A 17849-nucleotide genomic window follows, 5' to 3' on the forward strand; every position below is an offset into this window, starting at 1 on the left:
GGCCTGAACTCCACTCGAGACTAAAAGCATCTCCGAGCGAGATCGGCTTTGGAAACTCCAGCGCACAACTGCTGACAATGCAAGAGGGGGTTGGTGACCAGGTACCTCAAGAGGCTTAAACCTGATATTCTATTTTTGCAAGAAACACACCTTTTGGGCTCGAGCTGTTCCTTTCTCGGAAGGGGAAAATACACCACCCTGGCCCATGCGGGCACCACCCTGGCCCATGCGGGCTTTACCAAAGGTTCCTGAGGGGTGGCAATTCTCATTAAAACGTCTCCCCCCCCCTTCCATATCACACAACGATGGATGGATGCGGATGGGATGTACGTTGCAGTACAGGGCATTTGGAAGCGTAAGACATTTTTGCTTCTTAGTGTATATGCACCCCCCCACCCGACTACAGCAACGTACTTTGCATGGATTAACTGAGCTCCTCTTACATTCTGGCCCTTGCCATACATATCTTAGGAGGAGATGTTAATGACGTGAATGATCCCTCTTTGGACCGCGCTCAAATTCGACATGGATCCCAAGGGCCTACAATGTTGGCTCGATTCCACCACCCACTTTTACAAGCGTACTCTTACTTTTCGGGGGCCCCTACAGTGTTTTCACAGATGGATTACCTCCTCGCCCCGACAGGAGAGATTAGACTGGTGAACACTATAGAATACCTAGCTATGGGCATCTCTGACCACTCGCCTCTCCTAATGAAGCTGGGAGGAGGGGTGGGGGGGGGTGCCACCAAGTAGTGCAGTGGCGATTGAACCCATGGGCATTGCAGGACGAGTTATTAAGGAACTTCGGGTGGACTCGAGCTTTATTTTCGTGAGAATGAAGGCACGGTACACTCTGCGGATATTTTGTGGGAGGCATACAAGAGAGTACTCCGCGACAGAGCGCAAAATATAATTGCCCACAGAAAGAAATGCCAAGCCCAGGAGATTGAAGATTTAGAACACAAGCTTTTAAGTCTAGAGGGAAGCAACCCTGCCATGCTAATGGACCATACCCTTCGCCAAATTGAAATAACAAAGAGATTATCTAGCGCTTGCGACCAATGAGGTGAGGTCACAACAATTCAACTCAACATTGGCTTTACGAAACAGGGGATAGAGCAGGGAAACTACTTGCATGGTTAGGACGGAGGGAGCTGGAGACACGATGGGTGATGTCTATTAAAGAAAACACTGTCACACATACCGCACCCAAAGCTATAGCGGGGGCCTTCGCACAATACAACGCAGCATTATATGCGGCCAAGTCCCAGGTGGAGGAATCACACATACACCAATACTTAAATGCAATTGACCTACCCTCACTCTGACAAGAGGATAGTGACAGTCTAGAGGGAGATTTGACGTTAACAGAAGTGACCGCAGAAACCGGGCAAAACCCCGGGCCCCAATGGTCTTCCGAGTGAATTCTTTAAACTAAATAGCACATTGCTGGCACCACATCTGCTTAAGATGTTCAAGGAGTCGTGGGAACAGGGGATTTTGCCGCTGGACCTCCGTGTAGCCACAGTGGTGGTTATTCCTAAGGTGGGGAAACCCCCAGATGATTGTGGGTCATATCGCCCCATATCCCTGCTTAATATTGAGGCGAAGATTCTGGGCGCAATACTTGCTAAGCGTCTGACAGTTATTACCCCCCTGATACATAGGGATCATTCAGTTTTCATGCCGAAGCGTGCCACGTGTTTTAATTTACGCAGTCTAGCTAACTGGATTAATTTATGCCGTCTAGCTAACTGGATTGACATGGTACAGAGTAGAGACAGCCTTCACCTGCTCCTTTCGCTTGACGCTGAAAAAGTGTTTGACACGATTCATTGGCCTTTCATGAGGTGCACCCTGGAAAAGCTGGGCTTTGGTCCGGTGTTCCGGGAGTGGTTGGCACAGTTATACAACGCACCTGAGGCTAGAGTCCGGGTCAACAGGGTTGTTTCTGCGAGCTGGCCAATCCACACAGAACTAGACAGGGATGCCCCCTGTCTTCCCTATTGTTTGCCCTCATCCTAGAACCACTGGCCTGTGTGGTTAGAACCCGCCAAGGACTTGGTGGCTTTGTAGACGAATCCTGGCTCTTAGACGACGAATGCATATTATTATATGCAGACGACATATTGCTTTATGTCACGCACCCGATTGAGACACTACCCTAGATATTGCAGAAATTTGAAGAGTATGGCAGCCACGCGGGCTATAGGATTAACTGGAATAAGTCAACCCTATATCTGCTGAGCGGGGCGGTGGAACCTCACACCTAACCAAGCTGTTTACGGCTCTCTACGGAAGGATTTAAAAATAATCCACATTTGTAAAGTGCGAAAAATCCCCCGTAAGGGTCTCTAGGCGCTGGGGGCCATCTGGAAGATTAAGCAAGCTATTGCCCAGAGTCAAATGGTGATGGGCTAATCTGCCGCCGGCGCCGGGGATCGAACCATGATCCCCAGATTCCGGAGTCAGTTGCCCTGGCCGTGGCGCCACACCTCTTCCACCTACTTGGGACTCTATATCACCACTGACCCTGTAGCCAAAATAGAACGTAATTAGGCTTTCCTGTTTTCAGTTTCTATTTTTGGTAAATTCTGGTGGGGTTTTTTCAGTTTTTTCAATACCTTAAAAAACAGTGGTTATCAGTGGTTACACATTTTCGCGCCATTAAAAACAACAGAAACAGTGTTTTTCCGGTGTTTATGGACTTTTAATTCAATTTTAATTATTGCTTGCTTTCTGCACTGATAGTGCATGTGTATAGGTAGCCTATGCACAGGGTATATGATGGCCAAACACATTTTTACTGCACCAGAATGGACCACAAAGTCAATAGCATTCTTCATTAACTCTGTAGATTGTAAAGTTGCTTTCAGCATAACATCTAGCAAGTGACAAGGATCTCTTACAGGGAAGCACTTCAGCTCAGGTATCGATTTTGACAGGCCATCATACAACTTTTTCATATACGTAGCTGAATTACTGCAAATACAAACAATATCATTCCAATCTGTATTGAACTTGGAAGGAACTTTTTTCAGCAGCATTCCAAGTGTCACTGCTTTCCATGTTTACCAAAAGCCTGGTGTCATGTTTCCATCACTATCTCAGATGCTTGGTGACAACATTATTTTCACATATAGCTGTCACTACACCTTTAATTGAATGTTTAAAGACTGGGGTGTTTGGCAATTCACTTACAATCAATACTGACTCACTAGAAAAGGGGGCTGATGTATCAAAGGATTTCATCCATTTTCTGTCTGTGGGTTAATGTGATGGTAGATATTAGGAATGATTTTTATGAAACCAGCCATTTTACCTATCAGTGAAATCAAATGTAACCAACATTTCAAATATGGTTTTGATATTTCCCGATTCTCTACAGTTTATAAAATAACTAAATAAGACCTAAAACATGCTTCTAAACACTGCATCTTTATACCAAAGACAACAAAATTGAAAAAAGCAGAAGAAAGAAGAGACAATGTTTTAGTGACATCCCTAACAACAAAACTCAAGCAGAATAACGTTAGCCCAGTCTTTCTTGATGTTACCTTGTATAACAAAGTTACAATGTATTGGCCCTTTCAGGAAGAAATAAAAATGACTTTCACTAATCTGTTTCTTTCTATGAATGGCACTTAGTTTGTGGTTGCAAAGGTGGTTTTTCAGTGTTAATAGGTTTACGCCGGTGAAAGCTATTTTCCTTCCGGTAGGGTTTTATCAGTTATTATAGGTTTAAACCTAAAACCAGATAGCCTAAACGTAATATTAGAGGAGTACTTCTGAACTTTCAGGACGATGTGAAGAGGTGGAGGAAACTCCCTCTGACCATCATGGGGAGAGCTGCTAAGTACAAGGTGGTAACGCTAACCCAGTTCCTTTACATTTTACAAAATACCTATCACAAGTTACCAGAAGATATTTTCACTGCCATTAACAGCGAACTACGTCTCCTTCTATGGGACGGAGCCCATCCACGAATAGCACTGCAAACGTTGCAACGCAATCCATATAATAGGGGTTTGGCCTTGTCAGATATTAGAGCATATGATAGGGCAGCCCATCTTCTAGTTATTGATGAATGGAATCATGCGCTGGGAGATCATCCTACCTATAGACTGTAAAGACTACAAATCCGAAACCGCACTCAATTACACTACCTGTACAGGGTAGCAGGGAGTACGCGTCTCCTGCCGGCCACCCACCAAGTGCTGGCGGCCTGGAAGAATATGGAAAAGCAGATTAAATGGGAGGGGAAGCCTACCAGGGAGACCCCGCTGTGGGAGGGTGCTAGATTGCCCGAGATCAGAAAATTGAGGGGCTTTAAGAAATGGGACCTGCATCTGAGACATCATTTTGTAGTTTCATGTGACGACACTATCGAGTGACGCGGCGTCAGCAACTCAATTCACCTGTGAGCTACCCACACAATACAAAAGACCCACCGACCTCCCAGACGATTACCTTCACTCCCAGTTCGGTCGGAGCTCGAGGCAACGACGGATAGGTGAGGTTCAGCAAGGGGTCGCTTCTTTTATTTAAGGACTGCTATTTTGCTATACAACAGCATGCTTGTTTAGATTTCTCCCCTTTTTTAGCACCTTGATCGAGCTCAGTGAGATTATTTACTCTATGTTGAATAACGGACTTGAGACATGCTTTGACTTTGACATAATAGTCTTTTTTTCATTCTGGCAAAATAGACTTCTTGATCTATGCAGTTCATGTGAAAGGGCGCTTTGTCTTTAGATCCCGCATGGAAGACCGTGCCAGCGAATACAAATGATATCCTTGTCTGCAGTATCCTTTGTAGATCGTGCATATTCAGTTCACGCACTGTGGCGTTTTTTACTGATGCGGCGATCCATGACTGTTTACATCTTTGATGAACACGCATTATGTTCGAGATGTGGATAGATTGAATAGTTACAAGTGTCTGTTTGCTTTATCGCTAGACTTAAATGCCATGTTTTGATATAGGTTATTAACTCGCACTGTATACTCGAATATACATTTCACCTCTCTGATAAGTTGAAAGAGGGTGACCCTGACATCCATGTAATTAGGACATATGGGAGGAACAATAGGATAGTGTGATGCGTGCAATCTATTCTTACCTGTCCCCTTTTATTTATGCTTCTCAGAGCGGGGCCTTATTGATCTGAGTTGGTACCAGGCGAGGTGAGGTCCAGTCCTCATACCAGACAGGTGAGCAAATGCATTTATACATTGGTGGTACATTACATACTTGTAGCTGTCCTGAGGCTATAAATTATCTGTATACCTCCGAGTATATCTCCAGTTGTAAAGATCCTGTACCCTTCCCCTTTGTGCTGTCACTAAGAGTATTATCATTTGTGTTTTACAGATATTCTATACATTTCGCTGATACGAAGGATCAGTATATGACAGAGGTTGTATCAATTCCAACCTGTATGTACATTTTCTTATTCTTTCACTACTTTCGTACACAATTTGGTTCTATGCAGTAGCAATAATATTTACAGACCGGGCCTGAAGAAAGCCGTGGACCGCTTGTCCAGTAGGCTGAAACATGTCGACCACTTTTGAAAGCAGTAATTTTTTAAACTGCTTTATTTGCACTGTTTTTAACTAGGATTGCAATTGATATTCTAACAAACATTTTCTTTCTTTTGCAATTCCTATTTTAATCACGCATACACTTTTTGCACTGCACTCCTTCATTCCCACGCATATTTTGGGATTTTCCTAGAAGGTGGATGAGAGCCAAACTTCTTTCTGTCCTTCTGTCTCCTCTGTATGACCCTTTAGAGGATACAATCCACCCATTACCCCTCTATCATCAAGAGGGCAAGTGGTAGGTTGGCTGGAAACCCTAACGATAATGATCACGTTGGTGAGTGATGGAAATCCAATCACTAACAAGGGTCTTTTCACTCTTTAATCCTCTGTATTCCTTATGACTTTACTCTTGTTGACATGGGTGTCCAGTTTTCTTCCTTCTATAGGCAGCTGGCATAGAAGACCCCGGATTATATGGTTGTTTTTTTAAAACCCAGAAGAACCAATACATCCCCCTTCACATAATGCCCCCTTCTGGTGCTGGCGTGGTTATGATGGGAACCGCTGCAAATGGCGACTGCCCACCTCATCTCATTCACCTAAACTGTCCAGTTTCTACAGCCGCTATGGGTCCTGCTTCCGCCCGACCTCAATAAGACATGGGGACCTCCAACTGAGCATAAATCTCAACCCTAAACATGCACTAACAGGTATTTCCAATGATTCCAACGCCCCTGAATCAGTAACCTCAGGATGTGGTACGGTCAGGTAGTCCCACCCAAGGAATTTTTCTGAGGTTCCCTCTGCCCCAGTAATGGGGAATGGCCCTGGGGCTCCCCTCAGTACGAGTGGCTCTTTAGATCTTCCACTATTCCTTACATAATAGTCCTAGTGAATGTGCCTCCTATCATTCCCAACACCCAAGAGGGCTTTTTTCAACTTAAGAAGAAGGTATCCCGCTGGCTGTCAATAAAGGCAGGGGGAGGACAATGTTTTCCATACCCAGATAAACATGGTCCGTAAAGTAGGGTTGGTTGGACGTAGCCCTACGTTGAGTAGAAGGGACCCAGGGTGGTGAATCTCAACAATAGATGGGCTGCTGCCAGAATCCCGGCCTCTTCCCAGTACTTAGGGAGCTCGGGTATTGGGAAGCGTCCGCAAGGGTCCTTTCACAAGCTAGGCCCAGACCCTGTAAAAAGTCATGCCTTCTTTGCCCGGGTGCCCCAGACCTTCTCAGCCATGCTCAGAAAGTCCATCTGGGAGCAACAAGCTTACCCTGATTTTTTTTAGCTTTAGGGGTAAACAACTTCTAACACCCTGAGGTACCCGCCCCCCCTCCTACCCCCCCCCCCCGACCCCTTTCACATTCCGTTGGGCCCTCAGGGAAGAGTCTTGCTCACTTCCCCATCTCCAACAGATTTGAAACCCTGGGCACCCTGGAGAGGGTAGATTCACTACCTAGCCTAGCATGTGGGGTGGAGGAGAAATCGATGGAAATGGAGGTGGAACGCGGACCATCAGATTCTCACATCAGTGACCAGCTGGGATTCCTATAATGCAACATAGCAGGTTTAGATTCTAAGATTAGGGACCAAAATTGGCTACACTGTATTAAATTGTACCAAGTTAAGTTTTAGCTTTTCAAGAAACATGGTCTATTAATACCACTCATTTTTAGGTCGAGCCTGGGCAGCGCATGCGATGTACTGGAGTATGGAATAGATGCCCTGCCCACTCTTTGCACATATTTGTTGTTGGCTTGTGCATTGCCCTTCTTAAATGCTGGCTTCTGATTTGTTAAAAGGCTTCTTAGTCCCTCCTCGTCTTCATGTGTAACCTCCCATGAGAACTGGCCCTTTTTACTTTGGTTATTACACGGTAGGTCTTATTTTGTCTGGAAGCACTATTTTCTTTAACGAGTTTCTCCTACTGCAGGCACGACGTGCTTTCCTTACGTTCAGCTCACTATGTACACTTTCACTTTCCAAGCAGCCAATGCAAGACCGATTGCATAGCAAATGCTTGTAATTCATTGAGCGTTAGCCTGTCACACCGACAAGCATGTAAAGGTTTATATTTGGGGATGTTTTTATGACGCTATGTATGGAAAGGTGAGACATTTTTGAGATGTGCAATTCCTGATGCAGCAGTCATTGCGTTTGTTTCTCTGAGGTAGTCCGTTTCTGAGCATTATTTCTGAGAAAATAAGAGGCACAGACAAAGCCGTAAAGAGATTTGCCCAGGATCACACAGATTAAAGGGGGAAACCAGATTCAAGCAGAGATCGCCCAAACTGGCTATGATCTTCGTAGAGGTATAATGTATGAATGCTAATAGAGATCATGTGAGTTAGATTTGTGTTTATTTAGGCGAAAACCACAATCTGAAATGATTTTCAGAAGTTCGGCTTTTAAACGAAGTTTACTTAATACCAACCCTGTGCCACAGATTAAGCATGAACAGATGTACGATACGTTACAATGTGCGATCATTGGCTTGTGCCAAAGGGTTATAGGGAGCTCGCTTTTCTTATCAACGGAGGGGACCTGGATCCCTAACCGTGTGTTTCACGGTCAACGTGGGCATTCGGGACTGGTGAAGGGTGTAAGGTCGAAAGTACTGGTGCTTGCAGTGCTGTCCCTGCCCACCAATTGGCATCAAACCTCTTCAGGGGTAAAGGAACAGATGGAGAAGAAGAGAGGGAGCAAGACAACTGTGTTGGCAAGAGAGACGATAGCAGGGCGATTCCCATAATCCCACAAAGCTTTGTCCACAGGGTGGAGCTGACCCGAAAAGGAAGAGCCCAGAAGACCTAGGCAAAGAGAACAGGTGCTAGGCCAGCCACACAGCCTTCCTCCCTCACCGGAAGGTGCTTGACCCGACAGGTCAAATCAAGTATTTGCCATGCAATAGGTCTCACATTTACACAAGTTTGAGATATTGGCATTGAAAATGGCAATGCCTTTTATTTATGTTTTGGTTTTGAAAGCATAAATAAAAGGCATCGTCATTTACAATGCCAATAGCTTAAACTATCACAAATGCTAGACCTATTGCATTGAAAATGCTTGTTTACATAATTGTATTCCCCCTTTTTTTTTTTGGACACCAATACATTCTCCCTCTGGGCGAGCAAAGGCCGATTGTGCATTTTAGTCTCTCTAGCATTAACCTGTGAGGCTACCAAGGTGGAGACAGACTGCCCTTATGCAGGGGCCGCCTTACCTACTTTTCCTGACAAGTGCTAATTTTTAACGTTTACAACCCTAATGGTCGCTCCCCTTATTCTGAAGCTATCTGTAAGACTGGTATGGTCATGGAGAAGTTTAAGAACTCTTTGGACCCCTGTAGAGGTGCTTCAGCAAGAAGGGTGTAGATAATGGTCATGGGTGTCTTTAATATAAATCCCTGCCCAGGGCCTTGCTTCGCATTTCAGGGCCCGTTAGCTGATGAAGAGTCTCCACTCTCCCATTTCGAACATTCTTCTCAAGAGCAGTTAAATTGTCTGATCCACTCCCAGAACCTGATTATCCCCAGTGTCCAGGCAGCTCCCACATATGTCGGCAGAAGGGCTGAATCAACTGTATATCATATCCGGATATCACCATCCCTCTCGAGTTCCCTGGGGGCTACCAGATCAAATGGACAGAGTGGAGCGATCATAAAATCTGAGCCTGGTGCTAAAATACTGGAGTAAGGGTACTTCCTCACCTACTCCTTGTATGTAACACGTGACCCCTTGTAGACCAAGGTAGACGTTTACGTTTGTATGAAATCAACCCAGTGGAACTCTGTGGGACTCTTTTTAGTCAGCTTAGCCGAGAGGTTGTATGTCGTCTTGATCCGCATCTCTGTCCTGAGAATGTTATCATTGCGTTATCGACACTTTGCTCTGGGGTCAAGTCTGCCCCTACTGCCCCCAGTTGTGGCCCTTCTGACATTACTAGACCTCAGTGGTTTAACAAGGTATGCTAACAAGCCCACTGCACATCGAAAACAGCTCTTAAGCGCTGCCCTACAGTCAGGTCGGAGATAGAGAGTGCTAGTTTAAACTATAAGTTGGTATTGAAAGAGTGGAAAGACTTCCTTAAGTTCGACATTTGGGATCAGTTGGTATGTGCTAGCAATTTTCTCATATCTATTCTTTTAGTGACAGTAATGAGTCAATAAACCCTGACTCCAGTTCAAAGGTAGTTAGTTCTTCCTGTCTCTCCTTTTCTATTGTGGAAGTTTCCAGTGCCATAGATGCTTGTCCTGCAATAAGGCTCCTGGACCAGATGGCGTGCCAGCTGATCTCTTCGAGAGTGACGTTGCCATCTGGGCGCCACTGTTGACTAACATCTTAAATGACGTTGCTAATATGGCCCCCTGAGTGCTTTGTCGCAATCCATCATAGTGCAGGTTTTCAAAAAGGCAGACCCAAATTATTACAGGTCAATTTCCCTCATTGACACTACATTTAAGGTTTTGAGTCAGGTTGTTTTAACAAAGCTGTCTAACTGGCCCAAAGAGAAGAACATTGTCCTTTATTCTCAGTACAGGTTTAGGCCCGATCTGGGTAACAGTGACAAATGTTTAAATTTACACCTCCTGATCCAAAAGTATACGATGGCCAAAAAGAGTTCACTCTTTTGGGGATTTATGGATCTCTAGCCAGTCTTTGACTGGCTGAACCGATCAAAGTTGTGGTCCTTATAGTGGTTTCTAGGGGTGGAGGAAGCCCTTGTTTCTTTCTTAGCAGATATCCATATGATTACGTCTGCCTCGGTTAGATTTAGGAAGGATGGTTCTTGTACAAAAAGATTTGCTATTACCAAAGGTGTGAGACAGGGGTGTATTTTGGCCCCCTTCTTATTCACCATCTATAGCAATGGCCTAGAAGCAGCATTGCTGGAAATCCAAGGGGTTCCCCCCTCGGGCAGGTTCTCTGGTTTTACCAGTACTCTTATATGCTGAGAATGCCGTGACTGCTGGGTGTGCACCACAGCTCTCCCACATTCGCAGTACATGAGGAACTTGGCCTCGGGTACATTTGGACCTCATTAAACGTAGGTATAAGAGTGAGCCAACTCTTAACAGGCTGATTATTCGGGACTGTCTTTCTTTAGCCAACTCTAAAGCAAACCCCTGGTTATGTTACATCCAGTGTGCAAGGAAATCTTTTGGGCCGTCCCAGACTTTTTACGCAGCCGAGGAAATTATCCAGGCAGGCTATCTATGGTTTAAACAGCATTTCATATCTTGTCTTACAGTATTTGGGGAGGATCAGGAAATGTGTAAGCCAGCTATCCGAGCCTACAGTTCGATTAAAACTGTACTTCCTAGAACCATACCGGACCTGGGTAAATAACGTTTATCATCGCCAGCTTTTAACAAGGTTTAGGCTGAACTCTTTCCTGCCATTTATCAGTGTGCCCATGGGTACGGCCGCTGATGGCTCTTTAGGTGCTTGTGAATGTGAAAGTCTCAGCCCAGTCCATGACACATGTTGTAATGTTCTGTTGCAGATACACTCTTCCAAGTAAAAAGTTCCTGCTTTCCATCTTGAGAGAGGCCCAGTTTTCACATGTCAGGCCTGCAATGGTGTTCCTCTCCATGCTGGGAGAGATGAGTACTTCTATATACATGGTTCATTTTTACAGTAGCATCGCCAAGATCCATGGAGCCTAGCCTTAGCATGTTTATAGTAACTGATTTTTTATTGTTGTTGGTATATGCAGTAACAGTGCCCGTTTTCTCTTCTTTTAGTTTAGCTTACGATCTGTGTATTATGTATTTTATCTACCATGATGGATGATTGATGTGATTTGATCTCTTATACCTTTTATGGTTATTTATGTAACTGAAAAAGATTACTACTATTACTACTACTACTGGACGTCTGACACCATATACTCAGAACACTTCTGGAACGGAGGACATTCTACCAGGAAGAAGATCTGTTGTGCTGCCTGGAGGGACTGCCACTTTGCTACTTGCTTTGCTGTGCTGGCCTACTGTCTGCTACTTCTTGCCTGTTACTGAGAGGACTGGACTCTTTACATCCTGCATCTCTTAAGGGTTCTCCAAGTTGAGCTTGCCTCCTGTTTCTGAAGTCTCAGGAATATCAAAGACTTCACCTGCATATTGCTACTAACACCTGGGCTCCTCTGCTGTGAGTCCTACTCTGCCAAATCCAAATTCAGTCTGGGCTTGTGGAAGTGAGTGTTTTGTGATGCAACCCAAGAAACCAGAGCATCGACACCAACGAGTATCGAAACCAGTGCATTCACCTGTGATATCGCCATGTCTCTGCTGCCTGCACCGAAGCCGTGGACACGTTTCACTGACTGCACAATGTAACAACCTCGACTTAAAAAGCAGCCCCAACTTTGCCAATGCAGTGCCCCACATCACTGCTGCTGCACAAGTCACTGACATCACATGGCCAGCGTCTGATGCACCGTCCCAGACGCATTTCCAGCCCTGCGCAGCTTTGCACCAACGCATCGCCCACACCCCAGCTGTTTGACATCAATGCATCGACTACACGCACAGCACTCTTGAAATCAACGCAGCAATGATTTTGTCCGACTTTGGAAACAACGCATCACCTTTGACAGCAACGCATCCTCTCTCTTGCTCAATGCATCGTCCCTGAGCTTCGACGCCCGCAAGGTATTGTCAGTGAGTCTGCATGAGTCCTGTATCCTGCCCAAGCTCCAATGCGGTCGGACTGAACTTTTGGGTAGGCCCCAGTCAAGCGTGACCAGATAGCCCAGGTTTAAGCACCTAATTTTTTATTTAATCTTGCAAACATTCATATCTTGACTTGTGTATGTTGGATTTTGATAGATTTGGTCTTGTTTTGATAAATATTGGCTATTTTTCTAACTGGTGTGGATTACTTTTATGGTGTTTTCACGGTGTGTTCAGAAATACTTTACACATTGCTTCTTTAGTTTAGCCTGACTCCTCTCTGCCAAGCTACCAGAGGGTGAGCGCAGGTAAACGTTTAGCATATACTACACTTACCCTCACTAGGATTGTGGTTCCTGCTTGGACAGGGTGCATAACTGAAACCCAATTTCTAACAGAGGGTAGAAAGGCTTTCCATGCCAGACGGATCGAACTGAGCTCTAGCAGGTTGATGTGGAGTCCAAATTCTACCAGAGACCTCTGATCTTCACCTCCCCTTGATGGCCGCCCAAACCCAGGTGCATTGCATCTGTTAATACTTTGAGATCTGGTTGTGGATGAAACAAGGGTCTGCCTCTGACCTAATCGTGGTTCGTTGGCTACCACTGCAGATCCTTCGCAGTTCCCTCCGAGATCTGGACCAGGTCTGAGCGATTCCCCTGATGCTTCGCCCACTGGTACTTCAGGTCTCACTGCAGAGCCCGTATATTCCATCTAGCATGCGTCACCAGCAGGATGCAGGAGGCCATGAGGTCCAGCAGCCTCATAATCAGTCCCATCGAAACTTAAGATAAATGCTGAAACATCTGGGTCATAGCCTGAATATCCTGGACTCGCCACCCATAAGCCAGAAACTGCACCATATCCATAAAAGCTCTGTTGAAAGGGAGTATCTGAGTGTGACTTTGCCACATTGTCACGTTGATAGTAAACCCAAATGATTGCAGATGGTTCGCCATAGACTGGAGGTGGGGGGCCGACAGCCTGGGGCAAGCCCGCCTTCAACAGCCAGTCGAGATGGGTGAAGATTGGCATTCCTGATACTCGCAGATGAGCTGCAACCACCACCAGGACCTTGAACACCCGAGGGGCGCTGGTAAGGCCAAAGGGGAGCACGGTGAACGGAAAGTGTTTGTGGCCTTCATTAAACCGCAGATAGTGCTGGTGGGCAGGCAGGACTGAAATCTGGAAATCCGCATCCTACATGTCCAGCGCTACCATCCAGTCTCCTTCGTCCAGGGCAGACCAGGCTTGAGCCAAAGTGAGCATTTTGAATTTCTCCTTTTTGAGGGAGAGATGGAGGGTGCACAGATCTAGACTAGGACGAAGGCCTTATATGTAAATTATGTTCATTTGTTAAAGATCTGATCAGCGTCCCAGCTGTCGTCAGTCGGGCACTGTTCTGGTCACTTTGCAGAAAGGCAGCAGCTGCTGGACAGATGCAAACCCTTGGGGCCAGAGAACATGCTCAACTGGGCCGGGGTTGAGCATGCAGAAGGTAGACTAAGATCACTCCTTGTGCCAAGAGCTCACTAAAGAAAGAGCCCTGCCCCAAATGACTACATTATTGAATGATCAGCGTTTGTCCTCTACTTCACGTGTAATAAAAAAAAAAATACAAGTTGCTTCAGCAAGCTGCAGTTGAAGTGATTGTATGATTACAATCCACAAAGTAAGCATAATTGAAATTACTCAGTTAATATCTGCTAAACAGCCTTAACTCCTCTCAGTGCTCTGGTGGATGGTCAAATTATGGGCACGAGGTTACTGAAGACAGACACTGCAGGGAGGTATGCCGGTAAATCCAAGGCACTTAAAGAGTATCATAATAAAAAACAAAAATATAGTTTAAAAATCCGTCAATTAATTTAGACTGTTTACTACAATCAGTAACTATAACAAAAACGTTAAGGTTTCCTATTTTCATTGTTTTTTCTTTGGTTTATTCCAGTACCATTTGTTCGCATGCAGTCATATTTTAGATTCGTACATTTATTTTCACTTGTTAATAAATGTGTTTCGAACGTTGATATTTTAAATTGACCCCGTAATTTAATTCCCAGAAGAAGGTTAATAATAGGTATGTCTTGAGAACAAGTGTAATCTCGTTTTCTGGAGAGTTCTGGGCCCAGCTTTTGGCGATGTGGTCATAAGGTCTCCCAAGCTGTACAAAGGACAGAGTCCGTGGCGCTTCTTCGCGATAAACGTGCAATTCTTCATCACAAAAGCCCACTTTGCAAGTATTGTCCCATCACTTAACTTTTCCACTGCAGCAAAGAAAAGAGAGCCAAGAGTTTTTGATTTAAAAACGAAGGGGTTGAGTGAGGAGGTACAGTAAACAGCATTCCCCTCCTAAATGTTGATAACACAATAAAAAGTGTCTATTGGCAAACCACCTGTTAACCTGATGCACCCTTTGAACAAGATGAGATGTCCACTAGGCCCTCATAAAAGCCCAAACCAAATTTACTGGGAAAACTCAGGAGGAAGATGGTTGTCTATTTGGTCTATGCCGAATAAGTATGGAAAGGAAAGTCTACTTAAGCTACCTTTGTAGTTGCAATGAAACTGAAAGTCAGCATTGTTTTTATCATACTAAAATCAAACAATTTGGTTTGTTCATTGGTTTCAGTATCTAGACTTGGTGGTGGTGGGGGGGGGGAGGGGGGGGGATAAGGAGTGGGTCCTTGATTTGGAAATCAATCTAGAGGGTGTACAAGTTGATTTACCTCGAGGAGACAGTGTTTTTTACTTTGCTTGAACAGAACATCTCAAACAGATATATGAATATCAATCAAACACAAGATGATGGGCTGAGTGCTGAAAACTTCGAACCACTCACCCCCAGTCAAGCGATCTGGGTTTAATCCATCATTCTTTTGCTCACTATGTCGCCCCAGTTTGGGTCCAGCCTTATGCAAATCAGTCCTGACCCTACGCATCATGAGAACAGTCCACTCGAACTGCCATGCCAGGTCCTCACTGGACCAGAAACCAGCATCATGGGCCGTTTGTGGTGTATCACCAACAACAGCCAGGCTAGCTCGAATCCAGTGGCACAGCAAGCAAGTGATCCACGTCCAGGCTTACCCATGGCCACTTAGTGCGAACATAGCAAACACAACAAGATGATGGATGGAGTGCTGAATTTTTCAAACACTCACCCCAAGTCAAGAGATCTGTGTTTAATTCATCATTTTTTGCTTACTATGCCACCCCAGTTTGGTCACAGCCTCATGCAAACCAGTCTTGACCCTGCTCCTCATAGGAGCAGTCCAGCCCAAACTGCTAGGCCAGGTCCTCCCTGAAACAATGGATTTAACCCAGATTGGTGACTGGGGTGACTGGGGTAAATGTTTGATTTGCTCAGCATTCCATCCATCCATCATTTGTTCTTTTTGCATATGTACATCAATCATCTGGAAAATGTTAACCTGTAAGCATCTGTTCATAGCATGTTCAGATCTAGATTCACATTCTCAACATCACACCTGCCATCAAGAGTTGGGCTTGACACTACAACTTGTTTTTCTTCAAAAAACAGTCAATGGATGTGCTGTGACTCCACTCTTGCTCCACACTGTGCATTGGCCCAGACTGGCCCAGACTCCACCCAAAATAGTTTTCCATTCAGCGAGTTGAAGATGAAAGTAGACTGCAAAGTAAGACTACTGTGATGTGCCATGCGTATTATAAACAGGTAGAAAAGTTAAGTGTGATTATAGTAATCACTGTCAGTTTTCAGGGAGGAGGGTGGGAACATGTGAATCTACAGCACTACAAGGTGCAAAAATATGCTCTCCATCAACTGTAAAGCTGTTTCCCGCTTAGCAGTGGCCAGTGCACAGATGATATGGGTGTTTGAAGCTATGTTCTTAGCACAATTTTGCCAACCACAGTCTATTAACAGGTTAGAATGTCCACTGACCAATGCTTTGTAAAAGTTTGTGTTGTTGACAAGTAGATGCCTTGTAGAGGTCTACTAACAAAATTTTACTTAATTAGGCTGTTGTAGCCTCCTTTTCGCATTTAGAGTGCGCCCTGAAAGGAACTGTGGGCACACATTTGGCTTTGGCATATTAAGTGTGGATACACTTGACAATCCACCTGGCAATGTCTGCCTTGGAAATGGGTTGACCTTTGTGGGGTTTAGCAAAAGCAACCAAGAGCGCTTTAGTTTTGCTGAAGGACCTAGCTCTGTCATTATAGTAACCTGAGTGCCTGCTTGACGTCCAAGATGGGCAATACCATTTCCGCTACCAAATCGGCTTGTGGAAAGAATATGAGCAGGTCAGTAGTCCGATTAAAGTGGCAAAGTGAAACTAACCTGGGCAGCAACTTTGGGTTAGTCGTAAGGACCACACTGTCCTTGCGTACTTGAATGGATGATGAGTGTTAAAGTTCACTGATGCACCTGAGTGAGGTTATGGCTTCTAAAAATGCCACTTTCCAAGATACAAACTGTTGTAGGCTGCAAGAGAGTGAGTCATAGCGTCGACCCATACGCTTTGTGAGAGCTATGCTAAGGTTCCTCAAAGGGACTAGGTGTTTCCTTGGGGGTATTACCCTTTAAAGTCCCTCAATGAATGCCTTAACTAGAGGGATGAGTGCTGAATGTATACAGTGACAACGGCATGGTGAAGACCTTTAGAGGTACATGCAAGACTTGCCTTTTGACTGTGTAAAAGGTAGCAAATGCATCCTGGAACCCTGACTTTGAAGGGTCTAGTTTCTCAGAAATACAGTTGTACAACAATCTCTTCCACATGGCTACATAACATGCGCATGCAGAAATACAGATGCGGATTAATCTTTTCCACCTGGCTACATACATGTTGTAGGTGTTCATCTGCAACAAAACTGGTGCTCATGTAAAGCGCTCTGATAACCGATGCTTCTGGTCTAGTTTGCTCTATATAAAACTAAAAAAAAAATCCTGAGGGAGGTTTGGGAGGCCAAACACCCAGAGCCACATCGTTAGGTTGTGCTGCTTACGATCTGGGTGCCTGATTTGGAAGTGTCATTGTGGGAGATGGTCCAGCCTAATCAGTACCTTTTCGTGGGGATGGATGAGATCTCAAAGAGCATTGAGTACCAGGACGGTCAGGCTCAAGTTGGGGCCACTAGATGAGGGTCATGGACATCTGCCTTTTCTCCCACACTATGGTTTGGATGAGTGGAGAGGCAGAAAGTTGAGGCAAATAATCCTGAACAGTTCACCCACATTGCATTGCCTAGAGTGTGGGTACCTGGAGGCGAAGCTTAGCCATTTGTATTTTCTGGATTGATGGCTTCCTCATCATTGGAACTACCTGTGTAGGACTTCTGGAGTTCCCACTCTTGTACTTAATGGATCCTGCTTAACAGGTAAGCATGGTTGTTGTCCACCCCAATAGGTGCTCCACTAACAGGGGGTCTTGTAGAAGATTGCACAGTTCCTGATCTCCTGTGCTAGTGAAGATAGTTGGGGAAATGAATAACCCCCTGAATATGGATGTAATGCATGGCTGCCATGTTGTCTGTATTCATGAGGGCCACCTTGCCATGAGCAAGCTTGAAAAAGACTTTGAGAAATAGGCTGATAGCCAATAATTCCACGTACTGGATGTTTTGACACAG

At 45.0% G+C, this 17849-nt stretch overlaps 1 protein-coding gene across 4 annotated transcripts in view; it reads right to left on the reverse strand.

Moving 5' to 3' along the window:
• The window catches only part of GTF2H1 (general transcription factor IIH subunit 1), a 412621-nt gene that overhangs the window by 39536 nt on the left and 355236 nt on the right, over positions 1 to 17849 (reverse strand). The window contains exon 15 of one of the 4 annotated variants that reach the window (XM_085648058.1): positions 14151 to 14497. The exons of 2 other annotated variants lie outside the window; for them this stretch is intronic. In XM_085648058.1, coding sequence (XP_085504184.1) covers positions 14486 to 14497 — 12 coding nt within the window. In that variant the 3' untranslated portion in view covers positions 14151 to 14485. Of the gene's footprint in view, positions 1 to 14150; positions 14498 to 17849 lie in introns of those variants that run through there. One more of the 4 variants, XM_085648056.1, reaches the window with a different exon arrangement.

Source organism: Triturus cristatus, chromosome 3_2, assembly GCF_964204655.1.
Source record: "Triturus cristatus chromosome 3_2, aTriCri1.1, whole genome shotgun sequence".
NCBI classification, from domain to species: domain Eukaryota; kingdom Metazoa; phylum Chordata; class Amphibia; order Caudata; family Salamandridae; genus Triturus; species Triturus cristatus.